Here is a 13,530-nt window from a genome sequence, read left to right as displayed (position 1 = left end):
AGCCTCCCAAATACCTGGGACTACAGGCACCTGCCATAATGCCTGGCTATTTTTGTTGCAGTTGCCATTGCTGTTTTAGCTGGCCAGGGCTGGGTTCGAACCCGTCACCCTCAGTATATGGGGCTGGTGCCCTACCCACTGAGCCATAGGCGCCGCCCAACTGCTTGTGTTTTTGGTTTCACAAAGCTAAGCTGTGTGTTTGCTCAGGAAAAAAGCCATGTAAGAGAGACCAAGTACATTAAATGGGTTTTACAGAACTAAACCCAGCCAGACAACAGTGGTCTGTAATCTCTGCACTTTGGGGGGACAAGGAAGGAGGACTGCTTTAGCCCAGGATTTGGACACCAGCCTGAGCAATGTAGTGAGAAAGAAATGAAAAAAATGAAGAAACAAATTTAGCATGGTGGCAGGTACCTATAGTCTCAGCTCTTCTGGAAGCTTAAGCAAAGGATCACTTCAACCCAGGAGTACAAGGCTATAGTGACAGTGATGACACTGCTGGGCCCATTTTTAAAAAACAAAACTACACACATAAACAAATTATATTCTAGAGCTGTTTCCTGGACTTGCCCTCCTGACCCAGGACTGACTGTCCTCCTTCCTAGGAGTGACAAAGCCTCACCAACAACCCTTCCCATTACAGGTGGGCACTCACAGTCATCATTCCCCTGGATTTTCTTTGCTGGGATGGGCCACATTGTAACTGGCAGAGCTGTGCAAGGCACATGGTGGCTGGTGCCCTCCTGAATGCTGAGTTGCCTCCTTGATAACTTTCAGAGTGTGGGGTAAGTTTAGAGAAAAAACTGCCCTTTCAGCGAGGGTGGGGATTCAGTGGAAGGCACAGAGCCCCTGGTGGGCATTGGTCTCACAGCAGGGACAGAGTTCCCTGGGTTCCAAGCTCTGTATGACCCACACCTTAGAAATGCTTACGGCTCAGTTCTGAATGCCAACTCCAGAAGTACCAGCAAACTTCCCCAAACAGTGCCAAGCACAGCCCACAGCGACTGAAAGGCAGGAAAACATTATGCAAAGGCAAGTCTTGGCCTCCCTGGTGGGCAAGCACGGAAGAGATCAGCCTTGAGTTCCTGAGAATTCCTTCCTTCCATTACATAGCAGGAGGGACAACAGAAGAGAGCCCCAAGGCAGGGGTACACCCCTGGAGGAAGGTGGGTGGCAGCATGTGCTGGGCCATCATGCCAATACCAGGCACTGCTGTCCTCAGGAGGCCAGTCTTGCTCAGCAACAGAGATGTGCTTTGACAACCAACCACAGTAGACATTTTTCAAAAAGAAACCATTCCATTCTGTATAAAAAGCTACAAGCTTAGCTGTGCAAGTATAACCTGCCATTTTGTTGTTGTTTCAGAGACAGAATCTTAATCTGTCCCATGCTAGGGTCACAGCTCACTACAGCCTTGAACTCCTAAGGTCAAGTGATCCTCCTGCCTCATCCTCCTAAGGAGCTAAGACTATAGGTGGCCGCCACCACTCCCAGCTAGTTTTTTCTCTTTAGAGATGCCATCTCACTATATTGCCTAGGCTGGTGTCCAACTCCTGGGCTCAAGTGATCCACCCACCTTGGCCTCCCAAAGTGCTGAGATTACAGGTGTGAGCCACGACACCCCACCTAACCTGTCATTTAAATTAGGTAACTACAAAAAAGGTTTTCAAATCTGTATTTTGTTGTAGCTGCTCCACACAAACACAGTTGTTGTCATTGTTTCTCTTCATCTGTGGATGAAATCTTGAGGCAGCAGCTGCAGGCAAAGCCATCAGGTATCTGGGGAGGTTTTACCAAGTAAAAGGCTGACTCTTCCCCAGATCAACTCTTTCACATATTCCAGGGTCAGGAGGCTCTGTCCCCAAGTGATGGATCAGTGCAGACAAACCAGCAAATAATTCAGGTCTCCATCCCTTTTTCTCAGAAGCAGTACAATAGAGCTCTTTCTACTCTAAATGGAGGGTCTGGCTCCCATGCAGACGAGGCCATGCTGGTCTCTGTGATACGTGGGCAAAGGACAAACCAGTGATCTGATGACAGCAGTCACTTCACAATGCCCCAGCATTCACCTGGATGTAAGGGGACTCGGTTGCCCTCAACAGTTTCCATCCAGTTCTCCACCTCCTCCCTGTTCCTTGAGGTGTCAACCAGGTATATGCCCTGCACAAGTGCCTCCTGGTGACCACCTCCCCGTGAAACAGTTGGGTACAGCCAGTGTGACTCTCCCCACTGACCCTCAACCCCTGAGTGGGCCCCACATATGTGCTGTTGTGAGCACCTCAGCCCCAGCAGGACTGCACGAGGCTAGTACCTGCTGACTCTACATCCACTAGTCACAGCTCCCACAGGAAGCACACCTGTGCCCAGACCCACAGGTCACTCATGTCCTCCACTGCTTCTCACCCTCTGGTGATTGTGTATCCCAGACAGCTCACCTTCCTGTTAGGCCTGAAAGGTGGGCTGCCCTCCTCTCTCTGGACTCATCAGTTACTTCATACGTACTGTCCAGTCATCTCTTGCCTTCCTGGCTGAAACACCTGAAACTAACTCTTGTCTCCAGAGAGAGACTTCAAGACCAAATTAGAGTGAATTATGACACTGATGTTTAAGGAAATGTACCTGATTAGCAGGACCCCAAAGGGTGACAGCTCTGGGTACCACGTCAGAGTGGGGAGGAGAGACTCGTGATGAGAGGACCTCACAGGGTGACAGCCCTGGGGAAGCTGTCAGAGGGGGATAGATCTGTGATGAGCAGGACCCAGAGAGTGACAGCCTCAGGGTCACTGCACGGCGGCGTAGGGACCCCCCAGTCAATAAGCTGTAAAAAAAGGACATTTTTCTGACAACAGAGGAAATATGGGCAAAGCGGGACCGGCCAGCAGCGGGCATTCTCGCCCCTGGAGTCCGCGTGGACCTGCGAAAGAAGAAGGCTGGGAATTCGCCACCATTAAAAACCAGGAAAGTTGGGCGGCGCCTGTGGCTCAGTCAGTAAGGCGCCAACCCCATATACCGAGGGTGCCGGGTTCAAACCCAGCCCCGGCTGAACTGCAACCAAAAAAAAAAAAATAGCTGGGCGTTGTGGCGGGCGCCTGTAGTCCCAGCTACTCGGGAGGCTGAGGCAAGAGAATCGCTTAAGCCCAGGAGTTGGAGGTTGCTGTGAGCTGTGTGAGGCCATGGCACTCTACCGAGGGCCACAAAGTGAGACTCTGTCTCAAAATAAAAAAATAAAAAAAAATAAAAAAAATAAAAAACCAGGAAAGTGATTCGCCCTCAAACTTTAGGACCGTGAACGAGGAAATATGAGTAACCAGAGTCCATAGTCGTTTAGGGACCAAAAGGAAAAGGACGCTATGCCGCCACCGACCCATCCTGTCCCGCGCTTCTCACGAGTTGGGTCTCCGGGGTCGTCGCGGCCTATCCAGCCCTGCGCATCTCCTGAGTCCGGAACTCGAAGTGGTCCCCGCCTACCCCCCTAGCACCTCCCACAAGCCCCGCCCTCGACATCTTCCCTGCCTGTCCCAGGCCCGCCTCTCCTGAGCCCGGTCCCCAAGGCACCAGTTTTTCCCGTTTACCGTCGTCGACCCCGTGTCCGCCCCGACCTTGCCCCCAGCCTATCCTGAGCCGTGCTCGTAGGAACCCCGCCTCTCAATTCTCTTCCGGCCTATCCTGCGCCGGGTTCCCACGAGCCCCTCCCACCAACGCGCTCACCCTTACCCCCAACCTCGCCCCGGCCTTTCCCGCGCCGCGGAGTCCCGCCCCGACGTCGCCCTCTACCTATCCGACGCCTAGTTGGGCAGAATCCCCGCTCCCAGGCCTCTTCCAGGCCTATCCCGGGCCGTGCTGCGCCCTCGCCCCGCCCACTGAGTGGCGCGTGCTGTGACGTCACAAGGTCCGTGCCCAGGCGCGCGCAGCCGCAGAGCTGCATAGGTCGGGCCCCGCATAACTTGGGCCCAGCGGTCATGCCCAAGCGGGGCTGTCCTTTCGCGGACGCGGCCCCGCTGCAGCTCAAGGTCCGTGTGGGTCAGAAGGAGCTGAGTCGCGGCGTGTGCGGGGAACGCTACTCGCGGGAGATCTTCGGTGAGTGCGTGAACGGCTGCCGCGGGTTTGCTGAGGCGAGACCTCGAGCGGGCCGGGCGGCCACTGCCTCTCTGAGGCTCGTCCTGGTCAGGGTGCTCCGCGGGGAGATGGCTGGCCACGTTCTGGGTCAGTGAGTAGGACCTGAGTGACCCCCAGGTGGGCGGGCGTTGCCTCGTTGCGCTCCCTCCTACCTGAGCCCGGTTATTCTTTGCCCACAGCGTTGGGACTTTGTAGGGGATATCCTGGTCTCTGTATTCACGTCCCCGCAGACCCGGGAGAGGTCGGGGGTGGGATATCTTGGAAGAATTAAACCGGAATAGTGCCTTTTCTGCCCCAAGAAGTATTTATGGATCACCCCGCCCTGCCCTGCGCTGTGCTGGCCCGGCCCGGGAGACCAAAAACAAACGGGACGGCCCTGCGTTCCCGGAGCTCACCGGTCCGGGCGGTCAGCTGGCGGTGAGGGCAGGCTCAGGTTGTGTGGCAGGAGCATATGCGGGACAGGGTGTCTGGAAGGACCAGAATCTAAGTAAGCCTCTCTGGCAAGGCGAGTAGAAGGGAGCCAGGCTGAGAGGGAGAGGATGGAGGAGGAAGAGGCAGCGGGGTTGGTGTGTGCGGAGGCCAGGGGGCGAGGCAGGAGGCGAGTGAGCAGAAAAGCACTTTCCGGTTTCTGGAGGGGTGTGAGAGCAGCAAGCGCAGAGATGAGTACCATGCCTGCGGATCGGATTTTCTCATGCTGGTTTTAGGCATGTTGATACTGTTCATCATTACTTTGGAATGAGTAATAACCTGGGTGGGTACAAAGTGGAGCTTATCTTACATAATTGGGGGGGGTGTACAGGTTTATAGCATAGAGCAGTTAGAGAATGATCTAAAGTGTTTGTTATCGAGTGGTTCCACTTGTGCTTTGGGAATGAGGCAGAACCCATCCTCCACCCCTCTCCAGCTCTTTTTCTTCTGCTGTTTCTCCCCCTGTATCAGCAGCTGCTCTGCACGGCAAAGTCAGTTGTTCTCCCAGACCATGCAGGTAGTAAACGAGGGAAGGCACAAAGGCTGTGGTTGGACTGTTAAGTGTGCCCTCTAAGGACATTTGAACTAAACAGGAGTGGGGCCTACATCAGTCTAATCCTTAAGTCCCAGCATTTGCCAGTACTTATCACTCACAGGACTGGGTCAGGCAGGGCTGCTGGGCTTGCTGGGCCTTCCATAGTAAGCATGACTCGTGTGATGATAGCCAAACCACAGCTGTCACCTGTTCTCTTTGTCATGGATATAGCACAAGTCCTTGAGAACAAGGATTAGCCTCACTGTGTGATACCCCCCATTTCTACCTACTTGTAAATTAGGGGGGTGGTCAGGAAGAAGAGACACAGGTGTAGCTGGGCTGTCATCAGCCACTCTGTTAGAGTTACCCTGTCACTATCATTGCTGCCAGTTTCACACAGAGCCACGTAGGGTTTCTAGGATCTCAGCCATGTGAAGGTGAGGTAGAAAAGGAAAAAGCAAAGGACCGTGGGTACAGAGCTGGTGAAGGCCTCCAGGCAGCCGTGCTGTCACCTGACAAGAGCCACAGTTCTGGGTGTTGAGCAGCCACCTCAAAGCAGGGTAGGTGGGTGTTCCAGAGCAAGTGGTCTGGAAGTTTGTGAGATAACTTGTTAGGAGCCAGCTGCTGCCCTGACCTGCCAGCAGCTCTGCAGTAGGTGAAGCAATAGGCTGCACACCAGCCTGCACATTGGTCTGAGATCATAGGCCAGCTCAGCCTCTGGCTGCTTCCTGCCATGCGGCAAAGGGGGAACCCATTTTTGTATTAAAGCTCCACAGTGCAGCACTTCCTCTGTGCTTTACAGAATTTGCTTTTGAGGGGACAGGTGTGCTGGGGAAGGGGCCACAAGCGTGTGAGGTGAGGCCAGATGTGAATTGCAGAAGATGAGCAGAGTGATAGGAGTGTCCCTATCTGTGTCCTTGTATTGGACACAATTGGGGCTGTAGGGTGGGAACTTTCCTGAAGGACTTGGCAGCTGAGCCAGGTGAGGCAGGGAGGGGAGAGCATTCTCTGCGGAGGCAGAGCAGGACTAGTCTTGCTAGGACCAAACTTGGGCTGGGGTTACTGGGTGATGGGCCCCTAAGGGGGGGCTCACTGTGCCCACCCAGCAGGGTCCATGTGAGACTTGTAGGGTGAGGGGGAATCCTGTGCTACACTGTATGAACACAAGGGTGATTTGTCTTCCCCAGAGAAGACCAAGCAACTCCTTTTCCTCGGAGCCCAGGCCTACTTGGACCACGTGTGGGATGAAGGCTGTGCCATCGTTCACCTGCCAGAGTCCCCAAAACCTGGCCCTGTGGGGGCCCCAAGGGCTGCACGTGGGCAAATGCTGATTGGACCTGATGGCCGCCTGACCAGGAGCCTTGGGCAGGCCTCTGAAGCTGGTGAGTGGCATGGGCTGTGGAGCTGAGGGCTATACACAGAAACTTCTCTTGATTGGCAGAATCGTCTGCTCTGGGGCTTTTCCTGCTGAGCAAGCAGGAGTCCAGCCCAGTTTGGGGAGTTGGGCACATGCTGGAAGGCTCCAGAGGCTGCCTGACCTCACCAACATCCAGGTCTGGACGTGGGTAACAGCTTCTAATTCGTGGGCCAGAAAAGGAGTAGAGACTCACCTGGGTGCACCACCTTCTTTCCACCTGCAGCCCTCTCAGGCAGCTCCTAGGGTGGAGACAGGCAGGTTTCATACCTATGCATCATGGGTCTTAGACCATCACCTGTGCTATTGGTTAAGAATAGAGTTCCTGGGTGGCGCCTGTGGCTCAGGGAGTAGGGCACGGGTCCCATATACCGAGGGTGGCAGGTTTGAACCTGGCCCCGGCAAAAACTGCAACAACAACAAATAAATAAATAAAAGAATAGAGTTCCTGGCTCAGCGCCTGTAGCTCAAGCGGCTAGGGCACCAGCCACATGCACTAGAGCTGGAGGGTTTGAATCCAACCCAGGCCTGCCAGACATCAGTGACAACTACAACCAAAAAATAGCCAGGCATTGTGGCGGGCACCTGTAGTCCCAGCTACTTGGGAGGCTGAGGCAAGAGAATTGCTTAAGCCCAAGGGTTTGAAGTTGCTGTGAGCTGTGATGCCACGACACTCTACCCAGGACGACAGCTTGAGACTCTGTCTCAGACCACTCCCATGTCTGGTCTGTGGATCTGGAGGGGCCCAGGACCTCTAGGCTAACCAGAAGCAGTGAGCCTCACCTCTGGGACACCAGGGCTCTGTCACCAGCAGTTAGGGAGTTGCTGAGCCTTTCAGCCTGGGCTCAGGTAGCAGAGGGTTCTAGGGAAGGGAAGTAGCTTGAACTTGGAGCGACATCAGTGGCACAGGCACATCTCCCCTTGGAGCTCTCCTTAGTGACACAGGGTCTGTGCACTGCACTTGGCTCACAGGTTGTCAGAGGATCCAGTGCTAGGCAGGTGTCGGGGGGGAAGTACTCTGCCCTCAGGTGTGTAGGGAGGTGGGGGAACTGCCACCATATGCTCTTGCAGTGTCCTTCCCAGCTGACAGTGTGGCATTTTCCCTCACAGACCCATCTGGGGCAGCATCCATTGCCTGCTCCTCATGCGTTCGAGCCGTGGACGGGAAGGCTGTCTGCAGCCAGTGTGAGCGGGCCCTGTGCAGGCAATGTGTGCGCAGCTGCTGGAGCTGCGGCGCCGTGGCCTGTGCCCTTTGTGGCCTCGTGGAGTAAGTGCTTTGATCTGTCGAGCTGCCAAAATTGTGTCCCCAGCCAGGCATGCATGGAGGATGGGTAGGCTGCCCACATGGGGAAGGGCTCAGAGCACCCTCTTTCGTAGTTGTTAACAGGGTGCCTTCAGGTAATGCCTGAGGGGATGGGATGGGATGACAATGAAAGCCTGGCCCAGCTTTGGTGGTTAGTGACCCTTTCGGAAGGTAATCCAAGTCTCCCAAATTGCTTGCTCTGTGTCTCACTGTGACCCCTGTCACGAGCAGCGTCACGCTTCCATCTGCTGAGCCCTCCTATGAGGACTGAGCTCGCCAGCATGTTCCCACGGGTCTGTTTTCTGTGTGATGTGCTCGTTGTTTGAGGAGCCCCCTACACGTGACCGCAGGGCTCACTGTGGCTTTCACTCACTGCGGCTTGTCTGGTTGGTTGTGGACTGTTGGCTTAGCTGTCATTTGTGTGTGTGCATGGATTGGTCCTTCCTTAGAAGGCCCTGTGACCACTGGTGGCCTATAAGAGTGGGCAGTGCAGCCCAGTAGAGAGCACAACTTCACCCCAACACACATGGACCTGGCTTCTCAGGGTGAATTTGCAAGACTGCAAACTACATGCCACATGCCTCCATTCTCTTCAGTTGGGTGGGGGCTTAGAGTCCCAGCAGAGGTGCACGGGGAGAAGCTGTGTGGCCCCACCGCTGGCCCTTGACTTTGCTGTGGGAGTAGAGCTACCAGACGTCCAGTCTGGGTAATTACCATTGTCAAGTCCTCTTTCTTTGGTTTTCACCAACCTACTTCTACTCTTCCTGCTTGTGGGTAGACTGAAAAGACATGGTCTCCCCACATCAGGCAGCCTCCTCCCCAGGGAAGAGGTGAACCCAGAGCAGAAGGGCAGGGTGAGGAGAGAGGGGACCCCAGAGAGGAGAGCCGTGCAGAGCCCCCTGGAGTCCCTTCCTGCGCACAGAATTCACATCTAGGTGCCTGAGAGTCCACCGTATTTTCCAAATACATTAGCACTTCTGTAATTCGACCACCCAAGGAACTGTAACAAACTGGTCAGCATACAGAGGAACTAGGTCTACTGTCCTGACAAATGCATGTGGTGCATGTCCAGTATATGAGAATGAGGTCAGCTGAAGGAGGTGGTCAGTGTAGGGAGGGTCAGCTGGAGGTTCTACTCCAAATGGCTTGTTCCAGGTCACAGCAGAAAGCAGCGTCTCTGTGTCCCTGTGATGGGAAACCCAGGCGATGGTGCCCACCCCTGCTGTGTCTCGGCTCAGGCCATGAACTGTGTAAGGGAGGGAGGTCTCTCCCATGGCTCCAGTTTAACTCAGACACAGCCTGCCTGTGGCCCCACACTGGCCCTCTGTGCCCCAGCAAAGCTTCTGAAGTGCCCGTGGCGAGTGGCTCTCACTGTTGACTCACCTTGGCTGCGCTGTCCTCATTCGAGTTTCATGCGGCATGTAGCCGACTGGGGTCCTTGTCTTGTCCATCTGATCACTTTCTCCCTGTGAACTGCTGGATTTCCTAGTCTTTACCCTTAGAGCCTTGACTCCCCGTTAAACTGCTGTGGCCCAGGGGAACTAATGGGACCTCAAGGCGGTTTCTGTGGAGAGTTTCCATCCTGTTGGAAACCCAAGTTGGGCCCCAAATGGACTTACCTGCTGTGGGAGTCAGCCATGGCCACAGTAGCTAAGTACCATGGACTCAGGGGCTCCAACAACAAGCTTGTTGTTTCCCAGTTGTGGGAGCCGACAGTCTGAGAGAGAGGCAACAGCAGGCCAGCTGCTGCTGAGGCTGTGAGGGATCAGCCGGCCTCCGGTGGCTGCTGGGATCTTGGTGTGTGGTAGGTGGCTGGCTCTCCCCGTACCTGCCTCCTCACGTGGGGCTCTTTGGGGGCACCAGTTCTGTTGGATTAGGGCCCCACTCCCACGTGCCACCCTCTTAACTAATCTCCAGATGTGGTCATGTCCTGAGGTGGGCCAGGGTTAGGACATCACCGTGTGAGCTGCAGTGGTGGGCACAGAACAGCCCCTAATGCTGCCTTTTCTCTCCCCCCATTGATGTCACAGCTGCAGCGATGTTTACGAGAAAGCCCTGTGTGTCAGCTGCGCCATGTTCGAAGCCTGAGGCTTACTCAGGTCAGCTGTCTTCCTGAGGGCCATGCCAGTGGACAGCAGTCTTCCCTGGACAGCCGACAATGGAGCTCACACTGAACTTGGGGGGAGCGGGAAGGGGTGCCTTTTACACATTATGTTTTGTATGCTTAATGGCAGAAGTGAGTAAAGCCTTTGTGTTTGCACACCCTTGTTTGTGTTCACAGTCCTGAGGGTGAAGCATGTGAGCCACTGCGTGGAGGGCGTCCACCTGGAAGGGACGCAGGGCAGTGGGAGCCACCTGGCCCTTCTAGGCATGCCCCGCTGTATGGCACTTGGGGTCCCCAACTTCGTATCCTCTCTCCAGATTAGAGCACCTTGAATGTGTTCTGTCTACACGTGAATGGGACATAGGACTTGCTGCTTGAGCAGTTCTAGACGAGAGTAGCAGTTACTTAGGGCAGAGGGCAGGCCATGGTGTGGCTAGGCACAGCCAAGAAGGGCTTTTACTGCCCCTGTGGGCAGTTGTGAGGGGCAGGAGACATTGATGCTAAGGGAAAGCTGGTGTGTGGGTAGAGGGCTGAGCTGGACCTGGAGTGGGACTTGCCACTGTGAGGCACAGGATAGATCACTGCATCAGGGCCAGGGCCCTCGGAGGGGTGCCCAGAACCTGAGTTTCTGGTGGGCTGGTTAAGCTACTTAGACGAGCTTGCAGGGGATGGGGTCTTCCCTGGACTGAGAACATCCTGAAGCCAATTCTGCTTGGCAGCAGGAGTGCCAAGGGCACCAGAGCAGATGATGAATATGAAAGGTTGGGTGGTTTTCTTATTTTGAAAATCGCCTTAAAAAATAATTATCTAGGGTGGCGCCTGTGGCTCAGTGAGTAGGGCACTGGCCCCATATACTGAGGGTGGCGGGTTCAAACCCAGCCCGGGCCAAACTGCAACCACAAATAAAAATAGCCGGGCATTGTGGCAGGTGCCTGTAGTCCCAACTACTCGGGAGGCTGAGGCAAGAGAATCGCTTACACCCAGGAGTTGGCAGTTGCCGTGAGCTGTGATGCTATGGCACTCTACCGAGGGTGACAAAATGAGACTCTGTCTCTAAAAAAAAAAAAAAAAAAAAAAAACCCAAAATAAAAATAATTGTCTATACAGATATTTCTCAACTGGGGTTGTGTCCACATAAACCCATCATATGCTGAATGTGTGTTGCTTTTGCATCATCACAAAGTCAAAAAATCATAAATCAAACCATCGTAAGTTGGGGACTGTGTATACAGAACTCCTAAACTTAGCAATAAAAAAAAAAAGCCAGGAAGAGCACAGTGGCTCACAGTCACTGGGAGCCAAGGCAGGAGGAGCCCTTGATCTCAGGAATTCAAGACCAACCTGAGCAAGAATGAGACCCCGTCCCTACTAAAAATAGAAAAACTAGCCAGGTGTTGTGGTAGGTTGAGTCTCAGCTACTCTGGAGGCTGAGGCAAGAGGATCACTTGAACCCAGGAGTTGGGAGGTTGCTGTGAGCTAGGCTGAGGCCAGGGTACTCGTAGTCTGGGCTACAGAGCAAGACTCTATCTCAAAAAAAAAAACTAAACACAGAATTACAATTTGAGCCAGCCAGCAATCCAATTCTACTTTTGGGTGTATACTCAAAAGAATTAACAGCAGGGACTTGAAAAGATATTGTATATCAGGTTCATAGCCAAATTATTCCCAGTAGCTAAAATGTAGAAACAACCCAAATGTCCATTGAGGGATGAATGGATAAACAAAATGTGGTACATACATACAGTGGAATATTATTATTCAGCATTAAAAAAAAAAATTCTGACACGTGCTACATGAATGAACCGCAACGACATTATGCCTAGTGAAATAAGTCAATCAAAAACGAAAAACAAACACTGCATGGTCCCACTTACCCAAGGACCCTGGAGGAGTCAGCTTCATAGAGGTGGGAAGTAATAGTGGTGGTGCCAGTGGCTGGGGAGAGGTGGGCATGAATACTTCTTAAATGGGGACAGTTTCAGTTTGGAAAGATGAAAAAATTACACAGATGGTGATAGTTGCACAACAGTATGAATGTACTTAATGCCTCTGCTAACTTAAAAATGGTTAAAATGGCAACATTTATATTTACCTTACCACAATAAAAATACTACTTAAAACTGGCTGTTCAAAGCAAAAAAAAACAACAGTCCATATGGGAGTTTATGATATATTTGGAAAAAAATTTGTAATAGCACTGGAAATAGACTAGTAAATAAAAGATATACTAATAAATAAAGATATATTAATAAAAGGTATACTAATAAAAGATATAAGTTCTAAAACATCTAGGCAAGGGAGCTACATTCATTCATTTATCCAAAGATACTCTAAATATACATGGTATTCAAGATTAGGCGTGGCAGCTCACGCCTATAATCCTAGCACTTTGGGAGGCCGAGGCAGGTGGATTGCCTGAGCTCGCAAGTTTAAGGCCAGCCTGAGCAGAGCTGGCAGAAACCCCATCTCTACTAAAAATAGAAAAACTGAGGCAAGAAGACTGAGCATGAGTCCGAGTTGCAGGTTGCTATGAACTATGATGCCATGGCACTCTACCCAGGGTGACACCTTGAAAGACTGTCTTCAAAAATAATAATACACACACACACACACACACAGTATCTTGGATTATATCCTGGCAAGAAAAAGAACATTAATGGGAAAACTGGTGAAATGCAAATAAGCCGAGCCCTGTAGCTCAGTGGTTACAGCGCCAGCCACATACACCAAGGGTTGCAGGTTCAAACCCAGCTCAGCCCAGCTAAATAACAATGACAACTGTAACAAAAAATAGCCAGGCATTGTGGCAGGTGCCTGGAGTCCCAGCTACTTGGGAGGCTGAGGCAAGAAAATCGCTTAAGTCCAAGAGTTGGAGGTTGCTATGAGCTGTGATGCCACAGCACTCTACCAAGGGCCACATAGTGAGACTCTGTCTCAATAACAACAAAAAAGCAAATAAGCCAATAAAGGGATTTTTAAAAAGACTTTTAATCCAAAGGAAGGCAGAAAAAGGAAAGGAGGAACAAAGAACAAGTGGTATACATAAAACAAATGGCAAGATGTTGTATTTAGGCTTGCCCATTTCAGTAGTCACATTAAATGTAAATGATCTAAACACCTCAATTAAAGGGCAAAGATGGTTAGATTTTTTTAAATAACAATACAAACAAGACCCAACCATATACCTTCTATAAGGAATTCACTTTAAGACACAAATGTTAGAAGCAAAAGGATGAAATATCTGTTGAACCATAAATTCAGCCTTTGAGCAAACATTGCCTGGGAATGACATCTTCTCCCTTCTCAGGGCAGCCCAGCCCTTATCATCATCATGACACACCCAGTGGCATTCCCTCTACAGTTCCCCAGGCCTCATCTGCAACACTGAGGGCCCCCAAGACCCAAGACCTGCAGAGCCTTCAGGTACCCACATCTGCTGAAGCCGGGGGGTGACCAGCTGCTAGTCACTTCTATATATTTATCTTCCCGTCCCTTCCAGGCTGGCCTGTGCTAGAAAAAGCGAGATACGGGTACCTCAGACATGGGAAAGAGAAATTCCTCTTGATTGGCAGTTGTATTTCAACTTGACT

General features: G+C 52.2%; 1 protein-coding gene across 1 annotated transcript; it reads left to right on the top strand.

Annotated features, from left to right (window-relative positions):
• The first annotated feature begins 3,880 nt into the window (after window positions 1-3,880).
• Window positions 3,881-10,096, top strand: SIVA1 (SIVA1 apoptosis inducing factor). The gene is made up of 4 exons (XM_053595958.1): window positions 3,881-4,077; window positions 6,307-6,501; window positions 7,644-7,800; window positions 9,867-10,096. Exons 1-4 carry the CDS (start codon window positions 3,960-3,962, stop codon window positions 9,922-9,924), a joined length of 528 nt encoding a protein of 175 aa, XP_053451933.1. The 5' UTR covers window positions 3,881-3,959; the 3' UTR covers window positions 9,925-10,096.
• The last annotated feature ends 3,434 nt before the right edge of the window (window positions 10,097-13,530 follow it).

The sequence above is a fragment of the Nycticebus coucang genome, chromosome 6 (assembly GCF_027406575.1).
Source record: "Nycticebus coucang isolate mNycCou1 chromosome 6, mNycCou1.pri, whole genome shotgun sequence".
NCBI lineage: Eukaryota > Metazoa > Chordata > Mammalia > Primates > Lorisidae > Nycticebus > Nycticebus coucang.
This window is presented reverse-complemented; position numbering and strand designations above follow the sequence as displayed.